We start from the raw sequence: 25,043 nt of genomic DNA, 5'->3' as shown, positions 1-25,043 counted from the left end.
CAATCTGGGTGTTACCGGTAACGCGTAATTCCAGAAGAGTTAATTTTATTTTATTTTATTTTAATCATCATTTTCCAGGTAATAAATTTTATTAAAAATTCTTGTAGGGGTCTGTAAGTTTAAATCCACATAATAAGTTACTACGCCAGATCATTCGCATTATTGATGTTCGTCTCGTTGAAAAGATGTGCATTAATGAGCACATAAACTCCCCAACGATCAAGAAATTTTAATAATAATAATAACCCTATCTTTGAACTCTTTCTCTTGAGTCTTGGGCAGTTTTGATTGTCGACGACTCGACGTACGATTACGATTACGAATTCAAACAAATTTGAATTTCCGATTTTTTATTTTTGAATCCTTTAACCTGGCAACGACGCATAACATAAAATTGTTGGCAACGTTGTTAACGTTAAAGTCAGATTTGAAAATCAACTTTTCTGAACGGCTGTAAATTTTTTAATGTCGAATTACGAAAAATTAGTTTTAATTAAGAATAAAGGCCAGACCGCAAAAGTGAGAGTGAAATTCTTTTTGTAAGTGGTTTTTGATTTGTTGTAATTATAAATGATCACCAATAGTTAAATGATAAATTTTTTTATTGACAGTTCCTAAAGAATGGCAGACAAAATCCAAGTGGCCGTTCGAGTTCGGCCAGTATTATTTCAAAAGAAAGATGTCGAAATTCATTGGTCTTGGTCAGAAGGTGTGGTATTTCAGTGTGAACCTGGTACCCCAAAGAGAATCGGAAATCCCTACTTATTTGACCAAGTTTTTGGAACAGAAACTCAAAATTATCAAATTTTTACTAAATTGGTTCAGCCCCTTATTGATTCTGCTATGAATGGGTTTAATGTAACAGTTTTGGCATATGGGCAAACAGCATCTGGTAAAACATATACTATGATGGGCAGCCAAAAAGAGCTTGGTATTGTTCAATTGGCTGTTAATAGAATCTTTACTCTCATCGAGCAGTATCCTGAACGAGCCTTCTTACTTAGATGCTCTTACATTGAAATCTACAACGAAACCATTTCTGATCTCCTCTCTTCAAACCCACAAAAGCTAAAAGTACAAGAACTGGCAGAAGGTCATGTGGTGGTCCACAATTTGATTGAGACTAATGTGAACACCCCTGATGCTGTTCTCAAGCTAATGCAACAGGGTAACAAACAGCGAAAAGTAGGAGGAACAAGTATGAATGAAAGAAGTTCTAGATCTCATACTATCTTCAGAATAATTGTGGAAAGTTTACCTCGTGATGAAGCTGATCGCTCTGATGCTGCTGTCATAGTATCACATATCAACTTGGGTATGATATTTTCTAATATTTTATTACATTCATTCAAAGTTAAAGAGTTTTTTTCCCCTATAGTTGATCTTGCTGGTTCTGAAAAAGCTTCCCAGACCAACGCCACTGGCGATCGCTTTCGAGAAGGCTGTGCTATTAATACAAGTCTATCTGCCTTGAGTTTGGTAATCAAGCAGCTAAGTGAAGGCGAAGGGTTTGTTAACTTTCGTGATAGCAAGCTAACCCATATTTTACGTGCATCACTGGGTGGGAATGCTCGTACTGCCATCATTTGTAATGTTACTCCCACAGTCCTGGATGAGACATCCTCAACTCTAAAGTTTGCTTGTAGTGCAAAAGCTGTACAGAACCAGCCTCAAGTAAACGAAGTTCTCTCTGATCAGGTGTGTTAACAAAAAACTATTTTAAATTTTAACAGTTCACCATAAGTAACTTTTTAACATAAATATTTTTTTAAAATCAGGCCCTATTACGCAAGTACAACAACTACATCAAAGATTTAGAGAAGAAACTGAAGGAGAAGGAACTGGAAAAGAAGCCTGAAGCAATAGAAGAAATGCGACGACTTCTTCAGGAGAAAGATATGAAAATCAATGAGCTGAAAGAACAGCTTGTCGTTTCGAGTGACGTAGTATCCGGACGAGCAGAAAGTAGTCTTACGGTAAATAATATTATTTGATAGAACGACTCGTAACTAATTTTTCCTTTCATCAACTTTACAGAGTGCCCAGCGAAGTTTGCGGCGAATGACATGGGGAGGTAATCGTTTGAAGCAAGAATTAAATTTGCTCGGTCCAGCAATTTTTGAAGTGAACACACCCCCAGTTCCATGTTCGGAAAAAGTTTCACGAACAGGTGATTTATTTTTTTTTTCTTTACCTTACATGGATGTATCTTTTATCTTCCCTGTGTTGGCTGTTAAATGAAGTGTGAATATTTTTATTTTCGTTTAAAAATTATTTATTTATTTTTTTTCATTTTGTAGTTGCACAAGTATTTGCAAGTCGCCAGCGCACCAGCAACACCAGACGCTCTGAAACGCTTGATGAGGTAGCCCCAGAACTCGAGGATCTTGACTCGGAGATATTTTTGCCAGCTGAAATGGTCTTCAGTAAAGACTACAATCCTATTGCTAAAGTAGACGTAGCAACAATGACAGATGTCAGAGAATCGCCTTTCAAACAGCCTGCCGTGCCTTCTACCCCTGTTCCAGTTTTGCGTGAGCAATTACAGCGAATGCGCATGTCGTTATTTAATAAGGAACAAGAAAGTGAAACTCTGAGAGAAGAATTAGAAGACTTGAAGAATTTTACACGATTAGAGCAGGATATTGGCGTTCATGCACTAGCTACAGCTAAAAGCGTTGATTCCCCGGTATTTATTTCAATCTCGCATTATTTGTCAACCACCTTAATCAATCATATATTTTATTTCTCCTGTACAGGAATCGGCCGATAAGTTACATCGAGCTCTGCAGACGGCGAATGACATGGAAGTGTTGTACTTGGATACACACCGTAAGCTAAGCGAACTCAAAACGGAATTTCAAACCAAAGAAGCCGAACACGAAAGTGAAATCCACGCGATGCAATCTGACCATAAACTGCAAATCGAAACCAAGCTCACCGAAAAGAAGCGTCTCGCCAAAGAACTGGTGAGAATAGAATGTCTTCCTTACAGCCGATGCATCAGTAATTGAGTTTGATATGTTAATTTTTCTCAGGCTGATCTCAAGGATAAATTCGAGCGATTAGAAAAAGATCATTCCGAATCAGATACTCATCTTCTAGTAATTAGTGAACGACATGCTAAGCGAGAAGCTGATCTTCGCGAGACTCTTCAAGTATTAAAATCAAATGTCTATTATTGAATTTTTATTTTATCATTGTTATTCTTTCTTATTTGTAGGAAGCGTGGGGACAGTTGGAGCTTCTTGGTCAAGATCCAAACGCAATTAAAGAAAACTATAATTCCAAGCAGAAGCTAACGCAAGTGGAGCAAGAACTTCTCGAAATGTAATATTGAATTATTCGTTTAATCTCTTTTCAACTTGATGGTAAAGTGTTTTATTATTTACAGGCAAAAGTTCAATAGTGATGCTCAATCTCGAATTGCTTCGCTTACGGAAGAGTTGCGACAATTTAAAGAATCTGCTGTGCCAGTACCGCAAGCCTCAGTTAAAGGCGACGATGACAGGCATAATAGTTCTCTGATCGGAATGTGCATGGCAGATGAATTGCGCGATGTTTTTATGAACCAGGACTGTTCTTTCGCTCCTCGCTCTATCAACCGAACCCGCAAACGTCCTAGTTCAATTTTGTCTGTTGCGCTGGCAAAGATGGATCAGTCAGTATGCATGTTGGACTCTACCGAACACGAAATGGAACCCAGCAAAAAGACCCGACTATCGATACAGTCAGACGTGTCTGAAGAATTGGATATATCAGAAGTCAAGGAGATTCGCGAATATCTCGTTGAATTACAGGTATATAATTGTTTTCGTTTATTACATATTACTTTTGCTGATCCGTTTCGTATTCATTGTAGTCTGTGCTGGTACGTTACGAAGAAGATTACGAAATTCTCAGTCAAGAAAAAGAACAACTGAACAGCCAACTTCTCAACGCCCAAACCGAAATAGAAAGCCTCCGTGAAGAGAAAAACAAAGTCGAGCAAGTAGGGAGACTTCAAGATGAAGAAAACTTTGCTAAAAAATCAGACACTTCAGAAGAAATGTTGGATTCCAGTTGCTTCGTTGGCGAACCGTCGATTTCAACTTCCGTAATCGATATGGAACAGTCGTGCGAGTCAGACGATCAGTTCCTTAGTTTACGGGATCAGTTTACAGACACGCGTGGATCGTCCATTTCCACCGAAATTTCAGAAGCTGCAGCACAAAGAAAAGAAAAAGTAGAACATTCCAACAAAATCAAGCAGTTAGAAGAAGAATTGGTCCAACTGACTGAGAGACTTGAACTACTTCAACAAGATGTCGAAGAAAAGACTTCTGCGATAGAAGAGAAACAACGTTCCATTGAAGCTGCCCAATCGACTATAGAGGTTCTGGAGCAACGAGACGGAGAACGGCAGAATTTACTATCAATTCTCGACAAATTGAATGAAAAAATGCGTTTATTAAGTGAGGATTCTACTTTGGTGACCAAAGAGTTAGAAACAACCCGCCAAACTCTTGAAGAAATCCGTGCTGAAGCTCGTGCATTATTCGTCGCAAAGGAACTTTTGGAATCTCGACTTGAAAAAGCAAACGAAGAGCTCGAAGCCGCCCGTACTGGATTCGATTCAGTGGATCGAGTAGCTCCTCCAAGCCAGGTGGATCAAGAAGCTAATGTGAGGTATGAAAAAACTCTTGAGGATCTCAACCTTGCTCACGATCGCGTCAAAGCACTGGAATCTGAGTTAGAACTCAAGACAACTGAACTCAACGCCGCTCTAAACGCTATCCAGCAAGCTTGCTCGAAAGTAGATGAACTGGAAGAGAGTTACGTGGAAAAAAATCAACTTGAAGAGCTTGTTGAAAAATTAACTAGTCAACTCGACGGTCTGCAAGATGATTTAGATTTGAAAATTCAAGAACTCAATGAAGTCCAAGGAGCTAAACAAGAGGTTCTTCTCCGAAATGAAGTGTTGGACGCAGATGTTGAACAAAAGAAGCTTGAGATCAATCAAGCACTAGCAGAATTGGTCGAGGTGCGCTTGAAACTTGAGGCTACTGGTGCTGAACTTGAAAGAGCGAAGCAGGATCTCCAAGAAAGCTGTGCAAGAACTGAAGAACTCGTTCGTATGAACGAACAGTTAGAAAGGGAGAAGAAAGACGCTGTTGCCTCGAAGGAGACGATTGAAGAGGAGCTTCGAATCAACGCTGATGCAGCCTTGGAGAAAGCTCGACTATCAATGGATGCAGTACACCGTAATGATTCTGAAGTGCATGCACTGCAGGATTCACTTGAAAAAACTCGATCTCAAGCCCAACAGCTCCAGTCGTCTAATGAAGAACTTTTGAGTGAATTGAATCTGGCCAAGACAAAAATTGACGATCTTTACAACGATTTACAGTCAGCGAATGCTGCTCTTTCTGCTCTCAACGAAGAAGCTGCTTCAAGAAATCAAGATTATTCAAAAGATTATTCAGCTGAATTGAACAGGAAGACGCAAGCTATCCAACAATTGGAAGTCACTCTTAAAGAAACTAACCTTCAATTAACAGAACTCCAGTCTATGCAAGAAGTCGTTCAAACTGAACTCAATGAATCGAAAAGACGAATTCTTGACCTGGAAGAAAATTTGGAATCGGAATGCGACGTTCGTGTAGCAGTTCAACGTGCTGCCGCAGAAGCCGCTTCCGTTGCTGCTGTGACGCTTCGCGCGAATGTTGAGGAAAAGGAGAAAATTGACCGAGAACTTCTTGAATATCGTGAAAGAGTCGCTAGGCTAACTCTGGAACTAAGTCATTCCACTTCCGCATTGGAAGCCGCAAAAGCCGAAGTACTTCAGCTGGAGAATACTAGCCGCACTGAGCGAGTGCCGCGCGAAGAGCTTCATGTGTTAACTTCAGAACTAAAGGAGGCACTTCAACGAGTGTTTCAGTTGGAAGAGTCGCTAGAAGAAAAATCAACACAGTTAAACGTCTCCTACCACAAACTGGAAGCGGCTCAAGCTAGGATTCGCGCTCTGGAACAAAATGAAGTAGCTGCCTTAAATCAAGCAGAATCTTTCGAGTGCACTATTAAAGACCTATCAGCTAAAAATGTGAACCTCAATGAAATGGTTGCCCAATTCCAGTCCGATCTTCAGTCAAAAGAAGCTGAGCTGATTAACCTTCGCTCGATGACGCAAAATATCGCTCTGCTTGAATCCCGTTTGCAAGATGTAGGTGGTGAAACAGCCCAAATGTCTCGTATCATCGATGACAAAACAGAGGAAATCTTGCACTTAGAAGGAGAACTGGCTCGATTACACGAGCGGCAACGGGAGCTCGATGAAATCCGGATTTCTCTCCAATCTATGCAAAGTGTCAACGATGACTTGGTCGCGGAGCTGAGCGACAAAGAAAACCTTAATATCGATTTGCGTAAAAATCTGGAGAACAGCACCCAAAGATTTGACTTGTTGCATTCAAAACTGGAATCAGTTCAGTCGGAGAAATCATCTCTATCAGAGCGCGTTCGGTTGTTGGAATCGCAACTGGAATGCCAAGAAGCTAAAAATGTGAACCTCAATCAAATGGTTGCCCAATTCCAATCCGACATTCAGTCAAAAGAAGCTGAGCTGATTAACCTTCGCTCGATGACGCAAGAAATCGCTCTGCTTGAATCCCGTTTACAAAATGTAGATGGTGAAACAGCCCAAATGTCTCGCATCATCGATGGCAAAACAGATGAAATCGCACGCTTAGAAGAAGAACTAGCTCGAGCCACAGAGAGTCAACGTAACCACCAAACGCAGTTGCAACATGCTGATCAAAGATTTCAGGAGCGACAACGGGAGTTGGACGAAATCCGGATTTCTCTCCAGTCTATGCAAAGCCTCAACGATGACTTGGTCGCGAAGCTGAGCGACAAAGAAAACCTGAATGGTGATTTGCGTAAAAATCTGGAGAACGGCACCCAAAGGTTCGAATTGTTGCATTCAAAGTTGGAACTAGTTCAGTCGGAGAAATCATCTCTAGCAGAGCGCGTTCGTTTATTGGAATCACAATTGGAATGCCAAGAACAAGAAATTGGAGACCTCCGCCAGGGACTCAGTGAGGTACACAACGAGCGTGGATTATCAACTCAACTAAAACAACGTCTCAATTCATTGCAAGCTCAATACGACGACGCCGTCAGTCAGTGCCAGCAACTAAGATTAGTAAGAGACGAAATTTTGACGCATCAAGAGCAATCAAGAGAAGAAATATTGCGACTCGGTTCTAAACTACAAGTGATAGCTGAAGAGAAGTCATCGTTGGAGCAGTACCGAATTCTGTCCGAGTCACAGAAAGAAGCCATCCTTCAAGATTATCAAACTGTCAAGAACGCGCTGACTCAGAAAGAAAACGAACTGCATATCGCGCAGCGTCAACGGGATGAATTGAGCAACCAAGTGAGAATGTTGAATGATCAAATGGCAGAGGTGCGGACGAAAGCAAATGCACTGGAGTCCAGTTCCAAGTTCCAAGTTCAACGTCAATTAGAAGAAACTGTTGACAAGCTGAAACGTGAACTTGTCGAAACCCGTTCGAAAAATGAAATCGTACATTTAAATTTCGAAACAGAAGAGGACCATCGCAAGAAAAAGATTGAAAGGCTGGAAAAAGAGCTAGAAACTGTAAAGCAACAGGTTAGTTCATTTATAGATCATTTGTTTGTTTTTTTTCATTTAAAATAATACTTTGATTTTTGTTTGTTTTTTTCATTTAAAATAATACTTTGATTTTATTTTTTTTAGTATGTGAAATGCAAAGAACAACTTCGGTTGCTGCGTGATCGGCAAAACGAAGACGGCACAGTCAGCCTCCCAAAGCCTCGCCTTTCAATCGTTGTGGAGTCAATATCCATCCAAACCGATCCAATTGCTGACAAAGGGTTTGGCGTAAGTCTTCATTTCACTTCGAAGAGCTTTCTTGTATAAAATTAAATTTATTCTTGTATTATATTAAATTTATAGTTCCGCTGGCAAATGGATCAGTACGTTTCAGACAACGAAAGACTGCGGAAAAAAGTCTCAGAAATCGGTGAAAGAATGGAATTTTATAAAGAAAAACTGATCAAGTATCGAAATCTGTACTTTCAAACGACCGGCCAAGACCCTCATGGAAGACTGTCGAGCAGTTCATCCAACCATTCGTCGCAGCCAATGGAACGCCATTCTTCTACTTCTTCCAATTCTTCAAATTGCCGAGAAAATGTTGCAGGTAATTAAACGTTATTAGAATTTAGATGAACCAATATTTAAATTTCTTTTCTTTATGACAGATTGCCCCAATGTTGATTTGGAACGAAATCCAACCCGAAAAACTTTGGCTGCGTCTGCAGTTCCTGCATCGATAAGCTCCCAACCTGTAGCAGCACTACAAGCAGCGCATCAGGAAGAGGCGAAAGCTCGAGTATCAACTGGAGTTGCAAAGCCTGCGATGACCGCATCTTCATCGACCCGCTGGTCCGGCAGAAAAAAGGAATCTTTAACTAAAGAGGAGATGGAGAAAATCAACAATTGCAATCCTAGTTAAAAAGATGTTTGAACTTTAATTTTGTTTATTCAATGTTCATTCCGTAAATTTTAACTCAATCCCTTTTCCTCTTCATATTTTATTCTTTTTTTCATATTTCAATTAATAAAATAAGGCAACTTTTTTTAAAAGATTTTTCCACAGTTTGTCGTCATTTTAAATTTGAATTCACTTTTCATCACTTTTCGAGAAAATTTTACATCTTTGAAGAGTCTGATCAAAAAAATAAAGAGGAAAGACAGAAGTATTCTGCATGCCCGTTATCGATCTGCTGGTTCGGCGTGAAAAAAGAATCGCTCACGTAATGAGAAATGGTGGAGAAAATCAACAACACAATCTCGTGCACTAAATTCGTCAATCTCTCTTGCTCTCTACCATGTTAATTTTTTTACTCTATTTCTCAGAAATAAGAATTTTGTAAAAAAAAATTCATACTTGGAATTTACTGCGTGTAAATGCATGCGTCGAAGAAAACTTCAGGATCGAATGAAATATAATAGTGTGATAAATAAATAAAAAAGAAACTAAAACTTCTTTTTGATGCGAGTCGTTTGAAGAAGAGAAATGATGCAAACCCAACCCAACTCTACATGAAGTTCCCTGCGAAGTAATACGAAGTACGAACTTTCCAACCCCGAAACACGTTAGAAAAGGATTGGCATCGTTGTCCAAATCCCGAGTCGTGATTCGTTGCTATGTGATGTGTTTACATCAACACATTTTACCCGTATATGAATATAATTGATCACCACTCTTTTTCGTTACCGTATTTCCGTATTATGTTTAATCTATACATACTACGTATCGCGTGCAGTTTTTCTCAGAATATAGCGAGCAAGTTCGTATAATAAGATTTCTCAAGTTTCCAAAATTGTCAGTGATGCCATAGGTTTTTTGGTAAGCCTTGTTTGGGTAAATGTCCATTCCCTTTTGTGAGTTTTATTACGCACGTCGCAAAGAGTTGATCTCCCCACGTTTATTGTGGCTATTTTAATGCTATACTTGTCTTGAACATTTCTTCCTTAACCACAAGTGTGCAATGGGAAATGGAGGATCAATTTGCAATAACATTGGCCTTAAAAGGTAAAATTGAAAAATATTTGCATGAAATCTAAAAACAACAATGTTTTTGTGTAACAGACAGCTGACTATTATTGTGGTTGGTTTGGATAACTCTGGGAAAACCAGCATGAGTCGAGCTTTAGTTGGAGGTATGTTTTTACTGTCTTTTTTTTATAGTTTTTATTTTTAAAACTTATTTTTATTTCAACAATTATTTTCTTCTCAAGAAACTTTTACAGATACTGTTCCAACCATTGGTTTTTCAAAATTTGTAACCAAACAAAAAGGAATTACCATAAACATTTATGATCTTGGGTATGTGTGCTGATAGCTAAAGATAATCTATATTTCAAATTAATTCAAGTTTTGATCTTTAATTGTTATTCATTTGTGTGATACAGGGGGAGTTCTAGGATTCGCGATATTTGGCATAATTACTTTGCGGAGGTAAAGTTTATTACGTTTATGAGTTAAGCGCAATAAAAGATGTTTATTTACAATTAATTTAAATTAATGCACCTCACATTTTTTGTGGAGTAGTGTTACGGTGTAGTCTATGTTGTGGATGCCAGTGATTTGCAGCGATTAGCGGAAGCTCAACAAAATCTAAGTTCTTTAATGAAACACCCTATTCTTAAAGGAAAACCTTTACTTTTGTAAGTAAAATTTGCATTAAGTTACAAGGTATTAAATCAATTTACATTTTGGTTTTCCATGCTTTTCAGATTAGCCAACAAACAAGACCATTTTGATGCGTTAGATGAAGTAGACGTTGCGGACAAATTGCAGCTTGAAATCTTGGCCAATGCATGCCAAACACCGACTAGAATAGAAATTTGCTGTGCAACACAAGGGACTGGGAAAAACATTGATCCAATTATACGTATCGGATTCCAGTAATGTCTTTTACTGGTCGATTCAATATTTATCGTTTACATTATCTTTCGTTATTTTTGTTAGTTGGTTGATTGAAACCATCCTCCGAAATTTTGAAAAGATAGATCGTCGCGTCACGGACGACATAGCGGCTCAAAAGGCAAAAGAGGAGAGAGAAAAGGAAGCTAGAAAAGAGAGGATACAGAAACTAAAGGCTTTGCAGAATGAAGTGGAAGAAACTGTTGCTCAGATTTGTGTCGAATCTCTGAACGGAAGAAATCAATTCAAACCTCTTGAAGAAATTACGGTACATATTTGCGCATATTTAATGAGAGAAGTTAAATTATTGATGTGATTTGACGCGTTTTTGTTTTAGGAAGAGTGGAATCTCCCTGGTTCGATCTCGGAAGTTGATCACGGAATCGGCATGGAATCCCCTGAGAAAACAGACAGCGTAATATCTCAAACACACATCGATCAAATTGAAGAAATTGTAGATTCGGAGATAACAGAACCGGTACGTGTAAATTATAATTCAAATTTTAGAAATGCTTTTTAGTTTTTTACCATATGAAATCCCAATTAATGAAGGAGCAAACCCCAATTGACGTTCGAGGAATAACTTCGGCACCCGCTGAAATGAGTGGATCTACACCAAAGGCGCCTATATTAAACCGAAACGATAAAGTTAATTCTGCATCTCCTGTAGCCAAAAAACAAAATCAGCGCACAAATGGAAAAGCGTTGCCACCGCTTAAAAGAAACGCCCATAAATGATGAAATTAACCGAAACCGTCCGAAATATCTAGTCTTCTTGAAATCAAAATTATATTGCATGCTTTATTTCTACATAATGGATCTGTCATCAATTATCATAAATGCTAAAACAATCTTTCATTTTAGCGTGTATTTCGTTTCGACATTACAATTTTAAAAGATAATTTTAGCGAAGCTAGCGAAGGTAGTAACTTCTTGTTACGTATCCATTGCTATCTGCCACCGGAAATATATCTTAGTTCTCCATCACATGGATTGGTAGAGGTACCTCTACATCTAAAACATGTTACATGAAGCCCAGAACCTACTGGGCAACAGCATTTCTTTTTTCCTCTGCTTTCTTGTGTGAAGTTTGTTTGACTTGATAATCCTTCAACGCTGCTTTGATTGCATCTTCAGCAAGCATTGAGCAATGCAATTTGACTGGTGGAAGTGACAACTCCTTGGCGATGTCAGTGTTTTTAATTTTCAGAGCATCATTAACCTACCAAACAGTAAAACATTGAGATATGGCCACATTTTTATTAAGAAAGATATTTGTTACTTACCGATTTCCCTTTCACCCACTCTGTTGCTAGGGAGGATGAAGCAATGGCCGAGCCACAGCCAAAAGTCTTGAACTTGGCATCAATTATCTTCCCATTTTCATCAACCTTTATCTGAAGTTTCATAACATCCCCACAGGCTGGAGCTCCAACAAGGCCAGTACCGACGTTGATATCCTTTTTGTCCATTGAACCGACATTTCTTGGCTTTTCATAGTGGTCAATTACCTAATCGAAAACAGTGAACAAGATATATAAGAATTGCCGTACTTTTCAAAATATAACATTATAACTCAATCAAACAAAGTTTGATATGCTTACTTTTTGGTGGTATGAGGCACAAGAAATTGTAGGCTGGCTCGCCGAACGAGACCTCAATAGGGCACGAGAAATGTTTTGATACATCGCCATTTTTCAGATGTCTGAATCGTTCTGAATGTCTTACATCACATGTTACACGGTTGCCATTTCAACATTCTAGTTACTGAAAATCTGAATGGCTGATTGATTCGGTAATCGGTAAACGTTACCTATTTGGTATTAGTAGATGGTACCGAATTTATCTTATTTAATTTTGAGACAAATATGAACTAGGACATATCACAAAATGTTTGCTTCCAAAGCCAACAAAAGTAAGTTCGAGAGGCTAGAGCGCATGGTTGCTTGAGGCGCAATAAATTTGGCGCAACGAGACAAAACAAATGAAGGTGATTCAAGAAAATCTTGTTATTCTAAATTTCTAATGCCTACCCCTTTCTTTTTACCTTTTTACCCTACGAGTCTCTTGGGAGTTGGGACTCGATAAACGAAAGAAAAATTGAAATTTGAAATTAGTAAAATTATTTTGTGTTCGTGTGGTTAAACAACACCTCGCTACAAAAGAAGAAAAGAGGGGAAGGAAACGAAAAAAAAAAAATTTCTTCTTTTTAAACGGAGGAAAGAGAGAGAAAAAATTTCCGGCGCTAGTAGGTCCACATTTTGCCATTAGCCAAGGTCAAGGGGCTTAATGAGTCAGTTTACCGATTGCTTTGACGTTGAGTAGTCGTCAAACTTTTGCTGTCCAAAATTTGTAGCCCCACTTCTTGCTGAAAGTTCGTTTTTTCCCTGGGTTGGTGATAATTAATTACCTAAAAAATGGCTCGAAGGAAGAAGGGTGTAGGGTCGGTTGAAAAAGATATGGGTCGATCAACGGTGAATTATAGGCCAGCGAAGCGTAGGCGATCTCAACAACCAGTACGGTTCTCTAATTATGTGTTCAAAGTTCTCAAACAAGTTCACCCACAGGTAAGTTTGCTTTGTTTTTGTTTTGTTTTTTAATTCCCATGTTATTGTTTTTTATTAGCTTTATTGATAGTGTATTGATGGAACATTCCGTTTAGGTTTACTGTACGTCGAATTACTAAAAGATAGTTGTATTTCGTATTTTGTCCACACAATATGGCTGATGTAATGTTTATTTTTTTTTAAATTTTGTCACGCAGTTGTCCATGACGAATAAAGCCATGAAAGTAATGGTAAGACGTGTCCCATGCAATTTTTGGACGTTACCAAGCAAATCAATTAATCTATTTGAATTTTTTAAACAAGGATGATTTCATGCACGACATCTATTCACGTTTGGTTTCGGAAGCTGCTGGATTAGTGAAGTTGACGAAAAGATCAACCCTTTCGGCCTCTGAGTTTCAAACAGCCACGAGACTTATTTTGCGTAAGTAAATTATTGTTATTGTTTTTTGTTGTATTCGGATGATTCAAGTTGCACGTCTCTTTGGTTCGCTCTTATTAGTCTTTTAATCGACATTAAAAAACGGTTTTTTTATTTTTATTTAGCTGGGGAATTGGCAAAACATGCCATCAGTGAAGCTTCAAAAGCAGTAGCTAGCTTCTTAACCTCTCGGTAAATTTTATTTTTGGATTAGTAAAGGAAAATAGTGCTTATTTATAATGTTTATTTTCCTTTTTTCGTTGGATCAAGGAATGATGATGCGAAGAGATCCCACGCCCGTCGAGTAATTAATAATCCGCCCACTATGCCAGTCACAGGAAATAATCAAGAGCCTGTCGAAATCGAGATTTTTGGGACTGTACCTCGGCCTCTTCTCAGTAATGCTCGCCAAGTAACAGAGCAAGGTGATGTAGAGGAATCTATGGAAGAAGATGAATTGGTGAAGAGTATTGACCTTCAACGAGAAACGTCATCAAATGCGCCATCAGTGGACAGAAATCTTCAGATAGAAAATACAAATCCAATTCAAAATGTTCCTGATAGTAGAACAAAACAAGTAGTGCCCATCGAAACTGCACAACGTGACGTAACGTCTGGTTTGTCCGAAGAAAATATATCTGATGAAGAGATTGCGGCGACAACCGAAGAGCAATCGGGTCCTCCGACGCCACCCACAGAATTCGAGTCGGATATGTCAATCGTTATATCTGAAACCTCGAAACAAACGGAGGTTGACGATGACAAGCGACAAGACCCCCTTGATGATAAGAAGATGAAGACAGCCGAGGAAGCGGAAACTGCTCCGATGGATGAAGAAGCAGAAACCGAGCCGATGGACGAGGAAGCAGAAACTGGACCGATTAACCTGCAGTCGACTAGTGGTAGAGAAGTCGAACCGAATTCGTTGTTAACTGTTAATGTCGTAGGAAGTATTCAAGAAAGTTCATCCTTAATCTCAGCTGGTAATTTTGAACTATATATAGATAAGATAGATGTATCAGGATTTTATGCATCTCTTTATGTTAGGCTCCACAATCAGCACTCAATTGATGTCAATTTCAAACACCATTGCTTCAGCAGGTACTTAAGTTGTATTTCACTCAAGTAAGTTTTTATTAATTAATTTTCCTGTTATAGATACCGGAAACGTGAGTTATCCTGAGCCATTCACTCAAGAACCCTTGTCTGGGAGGAATGAGGCTGTGATGACCGACTCTGGTATTAGCACTGGTAGAGCTACATCTGAAGCTTCACAGCTTACCGTTCGATGCTCTACGGTATGCAGTATCATGTCTGTTTGCTTTTTTGACAATATTATGATTCATTGTTTTTTTTTTCTCTAGATTACCAGCACGAAAACAACATACATGCGCTCAGCATTCTGAACGCAAAGAAAAGATCTCTGAAAGCTGGTTTACGATGAAAAATATTTGCAACTAAACGCGCCCAGCGTACTCTGCGATTCCCCTCTTATAATTTTGTCCATAATTGATTTACGCAGACGGAGTAACTGTTGTAATTTTTTCTTTCCCTCAAAATTGTTGATATCTTTTAAATTATGTCTTCGATTGATGCAACCAGAAGTTTTGGTTAGCTTTAATGCCTTACACGGTTTTCTCTTTGGTTAATAGGCTGACATTTCGGCTTATACAGTATACACTACTCTTGCGAATTAAAAATGAATGAGAAAAATTGTTGTTCACACACATTGCTGTTGAAATTCTTGTTTTCAATTTTGGTCTGTGTAGATTTTCTCTTTGCAGAATGCAGATAACACAGTAATACAACGTTGAAATGTTGAATCTCAGTTCTAATTATTTTGAATTTTCAAAAGAAAAGGGGTGTCGTTTACTCCTAACGGCGATTGTCAGTACTATTAAATCGATAACTTTTGTCTTGTGACTTGGAACAGCTGACAGAAAGTCCCGTGACTGTAACTTGAACAGATTGACAGTCGTTTCGGCCTTTTCTGAGGGCAAAGTCATCTGTCTGATAACAGAAAGATTTCACCTGGAATTAGTCACTTTAAAATATTTTTATCTCGTTGAAGAAAGCCCGCTTTGAAGCAACAATTCAAAATGCCGCTTTTCAGAAGCGAAGAAATGACACTTTGTCAGCTTTTTTTGCAAAGTGAAGCTGCTTATGCTTGTGTAGCTGAACTGGGAGAGTTGGGACTTGCCCAATTTCGTGACGTAAGTATCTTTTCTTTTTCAAATGTGGTTCAATTAATATTACATTGATGATTATTTTACAACTTTGCTTAAAATGTAGTGTTATAAAGTTTCACCAAATATCGATAAAAAAGGCTTTTATGAGGACATGATATTGAACATGTGTTAATCTTTCAATTTAGTTGAATCCTGATGTTAGTGCTTTCCAGCGCAAATTTGTCAATGAAGTCAGGCGTTGTGATGAAATGGAAAGAAAACTTCGTTACCTAGAGAAAGAAATCAAGAGAGATGACATCCCAATTTTGGACACTGGCGAGAATCCTGAAGCTCCACAACCCAGAGAGATGATTGATTTGGAAGCAGCTTTTGAAAAGCTTGAAAATGAGCTTCGTGAGGTGAACCAAAATTCAGAGGCACTAAAGAAAAACTTTTTAGAGCTGACAGAATTGAAGCACATCTTACGCAAAACTCAAACATTCTTTGATGAGGTATGAACATTTCAATTTTACTATCGACATGATTATAGACCAGTGTTATTTATGTTATCTTGAAAATGTAATAAGTAGCATTTTAAATATCACATTTATATTTATAACATGGTATAATTTAAACAATATTCTAAGAAATGCAAATTTAAGAAGGAAGGATATATGTATTAAATGACAGTAAAGTCAAGCTTAATAACACAGCTTTCTCCTCCCCCACAACCTTGTAAGACAAAGAAAGGTTTTTATTTTATAACTTGGTTTTCCTAAACTCTTAATTTTGTTCAATTATTAACACTCATGTGTTTGTTAACTTCCTACTTTTGGTTTAAGGTTAATCTCGACAAGCTTGTATGATTCTAATAATTTAATTAATTTTACATAGTGCGCATGAGTAGTCTTTAGTTTTTTTTTTCTGTTCCTAACTCTCAGTTTTGTTGATTTCTTTTATCTTCCCAACACCCTCTGTCTTACCACCTTTACTTTTTGAATGCCCCATGCATTTAATTTTACCCTGTTCCTACTGATTTCCCTTATCACATCATTTTGCATGCCCCTGACATTTCCATAATCTCCGCTCCTCCGCGCTGGCTCGCTAATATGAAACACTTTATTACACGCACGCCTACACGAAACGCAAAAACACACACAACTATGCATGCACATTCGGGTCGGAATGGGACAATTCTGAACTAAAAACATAAAACACGCACACAAAACAACACAAACAAGATTGAAGCTGTCTTTAGTCAAGACACGGTCACAGAAAGAGTAAAACCAGCTACGACTCATCGGCATGGCATACGTCTACAGATGGCCGAATCGGGTCACGAAGATGAGCATGCCAACTTGCTCGGCGATGACGGACTGCGCGCTGGCGGACAAGTGCTAAAACTTGGGTATACAAACCTACCATAACCGTTTTGAAAGTCTTGTGTGGACCGTTATAAAATTCGTAAAGATTTAAACTACAAAAGATTCAAATCAAATTTCAATATTTTTTTTTCTTGTCGTTAACTGCCTAATGAGATATAACAGTCCAGCAGGCATTTTCTTAGTTAGAATATTGTAACTTACCGGCAAACAATCAATTCGTAATTAATTTTCTGTTTTACCAAACATTTTTACTTTAAATTGATTGTTTGCCGGAGTTTGTGTCTACTAACATCCAGTCTTGTGCATAATCTCGAAGACAGTGTCTTCAGGATCTAACAATTCATAATATTTTTGTTTGTTTTATTTTCTTTGTTTCTTCTTACTTTTTTGTTGGTGAGGATTTCCCGTTAGTTGTCCGTTACTTAGATTGTGTTTTAATCTGCGAGGAAATGATAGAAAATCAGCATTGAAGTGATTGAACGTTCATACGAAATTCATACGTTGCTGGCAGTCAAACCCAGTCGGCCTTTGTAACATTTCGGACCGAGTCTCTACCTGAAACACTCCTCAATTTCACTTTCCTGTTGACTTTTAAAAGTGCATATTGAATGGACTAACAAATCGACCCTTCTAACTCGGCATTTTATGTCCAGCTTGACTTTGCTGGTGGCGGTTTAGCTAAAGTTTTTTTTACGCTTCAGACCCAGTTTATTTTTTCTAATTATCATAATTATTGAAACAATTGCATTCAATTATTGTAAATGGTTTTCGCGCTGGGTTAAATTTCGCTTATGCGCACCAAATCCCAAATTTTATTACATTCTACTCGACCACATCCACTCATCAATAACCTTTGATGAAATCTGTAAAGGATCCAGCCTATACTCTTCTACCTGGCGTACAGCCTCTTAAAAAATGCCCACCAAATTCAACCCTATTTCTGATTTAATTTTACTTATGTTGGGGCTGACCGTCAAATGGAAATTAATGTATTTTTTTATTTCTTTCTTCAAGTGTTAACGGTGCGCTTTTATGTTCAATTTTTTCGGTATTTCTTTTATCTCCTGTGCCCGCTCCTTTTCTTCACTCACAAACTGCAAACTGCACGTTGAAATAGAGGGAAAGTCTGATGGAAACGGAGAGTATGACTCGAGCCTTAATCCCAGAAGATGTGACCAGCAGACAGGTGGTCTCCCCTCAAAATCTCGGGTAACGAAGAAAGATTTAAACAACGGGTCTCTGTCATTTCGCTATTGCCCAGCATAATGATACATTGTTGCTTAACATGTTTTTTTTTATTCAAAAAAAAGATTCAAATTTCAGATCGAACCAAGGGAAACATTAGCGGGAAATTCTCGCCGAACATTTTCATTTTATTTGATTTTCATCTTTTCTTTTTTTTTTATTTTTATCCTCCCTAATTTTCTTTTCATTTCGTCGCCATCATCACTGTATCTTTGCCGTTTTTTCGTGTAATAATCTGTTGGCTTTGGCGTATAGATTTGTAGCAGGGGTGATTCTTCGCGAGCGTCTTCCTGCCTTCGAGAGGATGTTGTGGCGCGCTTGCCGTGGTAACGTGTTTCTTCGCCAGGCTGAAATTGACGCTGCTCTCGAAGATCCGGTCACTGTAATTATCTAGAATGAACCTATTTATAGCTCTTAATTACCTCAGCTTAAACATTTTGGCATCAATTATCTACAGGGAGATCAAGTGTACAAATCCGTCTTCATCATCTTCTTCCAAGGAGACCAGCTTAAAACCCGCGTCAAGAAAATTTGTGAAGGATTCCGTGCGACACTGTATCCGTGCCCGGAAACTCCAGCTGAGCGTCGTGAAATGGCCATTGGCGTCATGACTCGCATTGAGGATTTGAATACTGTTCTGGGTCAGACTCAGGATCATCGTCACCGCGTGTTGGTAGCTGCGGCCAAGAATATCAAAAACTGGTTCGTCAAAGTTAGGAAAATCAAGGTAAATCCTTTTCAGCGACGATTAAGAGTGCGTTCTTCTAAATATGTTTAAATTGTTATTTTCTAGTCCATCTATCACACCCTGAACTTGTTCAACTTGGATGTGACGCAAAAATGCTTGATTGCTGAATGCTGGATACCAGTCACTGACATGGAAACTATTCAAATGTCCCTTCGGCGTGGAACGGTATTTGTGTCTTTTCTTTTAGATTTTTTTATGCCGAGAGATTAATTGTATTATTTGAACAGGAGCGAAGTGGAAGTTCGGTTCCCCCCATCTTGAATCGCATGATGACAAGAGAGGTGCCACCGACCTATAACCGTACCAACAAGTTTACGGCTGGATTTCAGAATCTCGTAGACGCTTACGGTGTCGCTACTTACCGTGAAGTTAACCCAGCTTCCTTCACCATAGTCAGCTTCCCTTTCCTGTTTTCTATGATGTTCGGTGACGCTGGTCACGGACTTTTGATGACGTTGTTCGCTCTTTGGATGGTAGTCAAGGAGAAACCTCTGGCGGCCAAAAAAATTCAAAGCGAGGTAATGTCCAGGATGAACATGTCTTTCTGAGAAAATTATATTCATTCGCTTTTATTTTTTAAACATCTAGATTTGGGTCATTTGCTTCGCCGGTCGTTACATCATGTTGCTTATGGGTTTATTCTCGATTTATGCCGGATTCATCTATAACGACGTTTTCTCCAAAGGTGTCAACATATTTGGATCGGCTTACAAGGTCAACTTGACTGACCATGAGCTGCAGCATCATCACTCGGGAATGTTGGTTCCAAACGAGGCCAATAACCATTACAGGCAAACACCTTATCCATTTGGTGTCGATCCCATCTGGATGATGGCTGAGAATAAGATTCCCTACCTTAACGCTTATAAAATGAAGATTTCCATCATTTTTGGCGTTGTTCACATGGGTTTTGGAGTTATCCTTGGCATTTGGAATCATCGGTATTGAACTCAAATGTTGAAAAATTATTATCCCATAATGACGCGTTGAATTTTTGTCTTTTATAGTTTCTTTGGCCGCAATATGAATATCCTCGTCGAGTTTGTGCCACAAATCATCTTTTTGATTTTCCTTTTCGGATACCTTTGCATCTTGATGTTTATTAAATGGACTAAATATTACGCCGGAGCTGAAGACCGTAAGATCCACTATTTTCTGGTTAAATGTACGATTTTTTTAATCGTTAAAAATTTTTTTGTCTGTCCGCAGAGGCTCTTACCCCTGGATGTGCACCATCGATTCTCATCACCTTTATTGGCATGGTACTGTTCAAGTACGACACAGTTGCACTTGACGGTTGTGAAAACTACATGTATCCTGGGCAGGTATGATAGCATTCGCTTTAAACCGACTTGATATTACAAATATAGCCGTAATATCTAAAATGTTTGTGCATTAATAGGAGACGCTTCAAAAAGTAATGATTATCACGGCAGTCCTCGTGGTTCCAATTCTCCTTTTTGGCAAGCCCATTCTGTTTAAGATGGAAATGAACAAAGCCAAAAATCATGCCGTAAGTTATTTTCTTTCAGATTATTTGGATGTGTTCAGTAAATTACCCAATTTTGTTCAGACATTGCATAACCATAATGGCACTGCCGAAGGCGAAGATGTGGAAGTAGCTGGAGTTCCACAAACCGAAAATCATGAAGGAGGGGATGAGCCGCATGAGTTTAGCGACGTCATGATTCATCAGGTAAAAACTAAAAAAAAAACAAATGGAGAAATAAAAAAAACTTCAATCTGAATTGCAACTATTCAGGCTATCCACACTATTGAGTATGTGCTGGGATCCGTTTCCCACACTGCTTCATACCTTCGTTTGTGGGCTCTCAGCTTGGCCCATTCTCGTAAGTTAATTTGTGTATTTTTTCGGTTCATTTTTCTTTTATTAATTTTTAAATTTTCACGTCCAACACTGTTACAGAGTTGTCCGAAGTTTTGTGGTTGATGGTGCTCCGCAAAGGTCTCATGTTCCAGGACTGGTATGGCGGTGTCATCTTGTATTTCATCTTTGCCGCTTGGGCTGCTCTGACAGTCAGTATTCTCGTCCTCATGGAAGGACTTTCTGCTTTCCTGCACACTTTGCGTCTCCACTGGTAATCAACTTCAAATCACATAATACGTTTAAAGTAGAACTTTGACATCTTATTCGTGTGTGTTTCTCTTTAGGGTCGAATTTCAAAGCAAGTTTTATGCTGGTGCGGGCTATCTATTCGTTCCATTCTCGTTCGAGAACATCATGGAAGTCCAACCAGGCGAAGAATAATTTTTAACGATAGATCTTTTTTGTTTTTTCTTCATATCTTTTTTTGCACGATATGTGTAATATGTAATACGCAAGATCTAAACATAATCTCTTTCATAGTAGTTGTTGATTTTAGCAAATTGGTGTTGTAAAACTCTTCGAATTTTTCTCTTTAATAAGGTCTGTACTGTTTCTTGATCCAATATAATTCAGTTAGCAGCGAAACACTTTTTTTTGTGTAAGAAATAGTTTAACGGATATCTCGAAAGAGTCGATAAACACTGTTATCGGAAGATCTTTAGAACATAATAAATTAGAGAGCAAAGGATTGCCTCCGATTAGTTATTTTATAATATTTATTATTTTAAAGCAACATGCTTCGTCTTGCTTCGAGTCTCCCAACAAGCCAACACCAGATGTTTATTTGTGTAGGTGCTTATTCCTGTACCACCAGTTTCTAACCCCACGAACAAGCGCCATTAAGTTTGTCGTTGAATTTCAGGATCTTGTTAGATGAGTATGGTGGTCTTCCTCAGTTTTACCAGTTTTACTAATCACGTGACCTTATTCAAGCTTCTTTTACCATCAACTTTAGTGCCGCCGGCCACGGAGCATTAATGACGTTGTTCGCATTTCGGACGGCACGCGTTTAATGATTTTCAAGTTTTGAGCAAATCTATGTCATTGGGCGGAATAACGGACCACGAAGGCAGAGCGATCCGTGTAATGCATATGATATTGAACGATATTGAATTACATTTAATTTCGTTTGTATGCTCCAAGCCTCCAACACTGTATACATGTTGCTTCATCTATTGGTTTGTTCCAAAAATAATTATTACAATAACAAACAATGACAACGGAATAATATTCAATGTTCTCTGTTGTTGTGCGAGGGATTCACCATCTAAATAAAATCTTCGTACACTTTAACGACTTTAACCAAGAGGTTTTTTACGCAAATTTTATGCAGAAAATTTTTAGCCAAAAGTAGACGCTTATTACCGTGTGGTCAACCCCTCTTTGTTATGCACGATGCCTATGGTAACATTTCCGTTTGTTGACTGTTGGGACGACCCAATTAATGCATGCTACCGTGCAACCGCAGAATTTTCAATAGAACTCCGTGCATATGACTTGGACATTTTATATGTCCGATGAAGATTTAGTCAATAGTCAACCTTCAACGATTCCTAGGGATTTTACTTGAAGGGCGAAGCTGACATTGACTTTGGCAATTAATTGAAAGAAAATTTACAAACAGTAAACAATACGTCGCCAGGACAATCAATCAAACAATCATCACCACCAAATTGAAAGAGTTCTACCAAATGATTACGCTGGGAGGTGATGCTGAGCTGGAATTCGTCGATTCGCTTGATCCGTTCAGTGAGGGCATCGTTTTTAGCGTGAGACCACCGAAAAAGACGTGGAAGAATATTTCCCATCTATCTAGAGACGAGAAAACTCTCTCTTTACTGGCCCTCGTCTTTGCTCTTCACTATTACAAGCCGACACAACTGTACGTAATGGACAAGATTGATGCCGCTCTCGATTTCAAAAACGTCTTGATGATCATCGCATTAACTCTTGAAAATTAAGTGTTTTCTACTACTTAATTAACTTGTTTAACTAAACTGTTGACAGCACAGTTGACACAGTGAGTGATGAATTCACTGTAGACTATTAATAAAACAGTCATGATCTAATTTATTGCAACAAAAGAAAAGGCAACACAGCAGAACCCCTTTGAGAAATCAAAAACTGGTTAATGGCTGACACGTGTAACAAAATAACAAAGTCTGCATTAATTATTCCGTGTTACGATTATACCCGAGAAATAAACTATCTACACTTAATAATATATTTGTCGTGCTTACGCGTAAGGTGATTTCAGAGTTGGAACAGTCAGGATAATGAATTCATAAATAGATTACTGTCAACACAGATTTGAAACTCAAATGGAACAAGAAAATTATGCACAACAGATGGGAAATATCTAACCAATTTGTCACTCTTCCATGGCCTGGTAAATTTAAGCTTGTCCTTCCAATCCGGCATCCGAAGACGATCCAGGCTGTAAGATGACAATCTCGTTAGAAATCCCCGATGCACCCAGAAACGACACAGTTGTTTGATGTTCAACATCTTGTCGTAAAGCGTGCTGCTTGACTAACTCCTGCTGTAATTCAGAAAATATAATTTAATTAATCACTTCCCAAATGAATAGGTCAAGTGCTGAAATTTTGATGAGGGATCAAGATAATTACGGCAGTGTGTGAAAAAATTTCAAGACGGTTTTGTTAGTCATTAAAAATTAAGAAGCGCAATTTAAATAATCAACATCTATCTAATCCTCAATGATATCCAATGTGGAAGAATATGCAGAACAATAAAACAAACAGAGTATAAGTTTTCTTCCTTTTTCATACTACTTGTACTTGGATAGTACTAGCACTAACTGACGGAAGGAGATAACGCGGATTAAGCGCCGCTGGGCGCTGGACGAGTGGTCTAGGACTGGCGTTCAGGGGTCCAGGGGTCCTGGGTGGTCCATGACCACCCACTAATTTATAGTTGCCGATAAGGTGGTGAGTGGGTTGGGATAGAAACAGAAAAAAAAAATACGGCGGCATTGCCAAATTAATTTATTTCCATAATGGATTTATACGCAGGCAACGCAGCTTGAAAGTACGCACACCGTCCGTATCAGAACACCGTATCGTCCTCCATTTTCTTGCCTAGATGGCACGTTGCTGAAAAGTGAGAACCCCTCATTTTTTTCTCCCTACCCTTATTTGACTCCTTCTTTGTACTAATTAGTCTTTACAAGTCTCACCCAGGGTTGTAGAAGTGATTCTTGAGAATGCCCATGGTCTTTATTTTAGGTGAGTCCTTTTATTTAATAATTTATATGAGCTCACTTCAATCACAATCATCTCTGATTTTCCCAAAGATTAGGGAATTTGGTGGAAATATCTTGAGTAGTAATTGGGCGTGCCGGATGGGATTTTGAGCAAGAAACCCCCGCCAAGAATTCGACGATGGAACCTCGGGTGGAAGATTGGTTCAAGAAGCACTTTAAATTAAAAAAGAAGATTGAGAGAAAAAGCATTTATTCCCCAAGACAAACCCCCCCAAAACAAGAAAAAAGCATTTTCCACAAGAGAAACCCCAAAATAGCCCCCAAAATAGCCCCCAAGAAAACCGCCAAAACAAGACAAACATTAGAGAATTTGCAAAATGAAAATCATATCAGGGGGGAATGTGGACAAAATTAAATTTCAAAATCGTTCAATCTTCGATTTCCGAAGAGCTTGATGGATTTTTGTCCTCGAAGTCACTCCAGTCGTCTGAGTCGTCTGAGTCGTAGGTAGAGCATCTCGGACGAAAACGAATCAGTCATGTCTCCAAGGTCGTCATCTGAATCAACAGTAGGCAGGCCTCTCTTTTCCATTTTCTTGAAGCGTTTTGCCTCCTCAAGTCTTTGCAATGAGTTCTTGCGCTTTACTTGCTGCTTTTCAGCTGAGCTGGAGCTGGACTCGCTACTCACTAAAATAATTAATTCAGTAAATTTTTTCTTATTCATTCAGGCTTAAAGTTTTTTACCATCATCATCATTTGACTCCTCATCCCCTTCCTCCTGCTTTTCTTCATCCAGTTTCAGAGAAACATCATCTTCGGGAACAGCTTCATGCAGGTAAATAATTGCATTGTAGTAAGGAAAATATTATGTAATTT

At 38.6% G+C, this 25,043-nt stretch overlaps 5 protein-coding genes and 1 long non-coding RNA gene across 9 annotated transcripts; 4 read left to right on the top strand and 2 right to left on the bottom strand.

The window, feature by feature from the left end:
• Positions 1 to 383: 383 nt before the first annotated feature.
• On the top strand, positions 384 to 8,676 carry LOC124207582 (kinesin-like protein KIN-7O). Of its 2 annotated transcripts, XM_046605120.1 has the most exons (14): positions 384 to 539; positions 612 to 1,315; positions 1,379 to 1,698; positions 1,779 to 1,976; positions 2,038 to 2,170; positions 2,301 to 2,689; positions 2,760 to 2,969; positions 3,039 to 3,158; positions 3,224 to 3,330; positions 3,395 to 3,800; positions 3,863 to 7,654; positions 7,763 to 7,906; positions 7,982 to 8,228; positions 8,290 to 8,676. In XM_046605120.1, the coding sequence occupies exons 2-14, from the start codon at positions 622 to 624 to the stop codon at positions 8,541 to 8,543; spliced, it is 7,014 nt and encodes a 2,337-aa protein (XP_046461076.1). In that variant the 5' UTR covers positions 384 to 539; positions 612 to 621; the 3' UTR covers positions 8,544 to 8,676. The 2 variants fall into 2 exon arrangements, with proteins under 2 accessions (XP_046461076.1, XP_046461077.1); XM_046605121.1 differs by lacking the exon at positions 8,290 to 8,676 and having other exon boundaries at positions 7,779 to 7,906; positions 7,982 to 8,124.
• LOC124207591 lies at positions 7,735 to 9,164 on the bottom strand. The gene is made up of 2 exons (XR_006880056.1): positions 8,979 to 9,164; positions 7,735 to 8,499 (listed from the first exon to the last, which is right to left on the bottom strand). It is a non-coding gene; the product is annotated as an uncharacterized LOC124207591 (long non-coding RNA).
• Positions 9,165 to 9,214: 50 nt separating this feature from the next.
• Positions 9,215 to 11,390, top strand: LOC124207588 (ADP-ribosylation factor-like protein 13B). The gene is made up of 9 exons (XM_046605129.1): positions 9,215 to 9,626; positions 9,684 to 9,754; positions 9,833 to 9,920; positions 10,007 to 10,052; positions 10,146 to 10,261; positions 10,331 to 10,501; positions 10,566 to 10,788; positions 10,858 to 10,998; positions 11,073 to 11,390. The coding sequence occupies exons 1-9, from the start codon at positions 9,583 to 9,585 to the stop codon at positions 11,256 to 11,258; spliced, it is 1,086 nt and encodes a 361-aa protein (XP_046461085.1). The 5' UTR covers positions 9,215 to 9,582; the 3' UTR covers positions 11,259 to 11,390.
• Positions 11,374 to 12,284, bottom strand: LOC124207590 (iron-sulfur cluster assembly scaffold protein IscU-like). The gene is made up of 3 exons (XM_046605131.1): positions 12,125 to 12,284; positions 11,807 to 12,031; positions 11,374 to 11,742 (listed from the first exon to the last, which is right to left on the bottom strand). The coding sequence occupies exons 1-3, from the start codon at positions 12,212 to 12,214 to the stop codon at positions 11,563 to 11,565; spliced, it is 495 nt and encodes a 164-aa protein (XP_046461087.1). The 5' UTR covers positions 12,215 to 12,284; the 3' UTR covers positions 11,374 to 11,562.
• Positions 12,285 to 12,608: 324 nt separating this feature from the next.
• Positions 12,609 to 15,331, top strand: LOC124207586. Its single transcript, XM_046605126.1, has 8 exons — positions 12,609 to 13,087; positions 13,285 to 13,317; positions 13,391 to 13,511; positions 13,634 to 13,700; positions 13,779 to 14,491; positions 14,556 to 14,609; positions 14,667 to 14,806; positions 14,873 to 15,331. The coding sequence occupies exons 1-8, from the start codon at positions 12,938 to 12,940 to the stop codon at positions 14,912 to 14,914; spliced, it is 1,320 nt and encodes a 439-aa protein (XP_046461082.1). The 5' UTR covers positions 12,609 to 12,937; the 3' UTR covers positions 14,915 to 15,331.
• An 86-nt stretch (positions 15,332 to 15,417) lies between these two features.
• LOC124208210 (V-type proton ATPase 116 kDa subunit a1-like) lies at positions 15,418 to 21,527 on the top strand. 3 transcript variants are annotated; one of them, XM_046605960.1, is made up of 15 exons: positions 15,418 to 15,721; positions 15,883 to 16,188; positions 18,179 to 18,270; positions 18,562 to 18,688; positions 18,764 to 19,033; positions 19,100 to 19,219; positions 19,282 to 19,572; positions 19,643 to 19,995; positions 20,062 to 20,192; positions 20,264 to 20,379; positions 20,457 to 20,567; positions 20,628 to 20,750; positions 20,817 to 20,904; positions 20,982 to 21,153; positions 21,227 to 21,527. In XM_046605960.1, exons 1-15 carry the CDS (start codon positions 15,608 to 15,610, stop codon positions 21,321 to 21,323), a joined length of 2,511 nt encoding a protein of 836 aa, XP_046461916.1. In that variant the 5' UTR covers positions 15,418 to 15,607; the 3' UTR covers positions 21,324 to 21,527. The 3 variants fall into 3 exon arrangements, with proteins under 3 accessions (XP_046461916.1, XP_046461917.1, XP_046461915.1); XM_046605961.1 differs by lacking the exon at positions 18,179 to 18,270 and adding an exon at positions 16,999 to 17,084 and having other exon boundaries at positions 15,428 to 15,721; XM_046605959.1 differs by lacking the exon at positions 18,179 to 18,270 and adding an exon at positions 16,918 to 17,084 and having other exon boundaries at positions 15,440 to 15,721.
• The last annotated feature ends 3,516 nt before the right edge of the window (positions 21,528 to 25,043 follow it).

Source organism: Daphnia pulex, chromosome 11 (assembly GCF_021134715.1).
Source record: "Daphnia pulex isolate KAP4 chromosome 11, ASM2113471v1".
Taxonomy (NCBI): domain Eukaryota; kingdom Metazoa; phylum Arthropoda; class Branchiopoda; order Diplostraca; family Daphniidae; genus Daphnia; species Daphnia pulex.
Note: the sequence above shows the minus strand (reverse complement) of the source record. Positions and strands in the feature narration are given on the sequence as shown.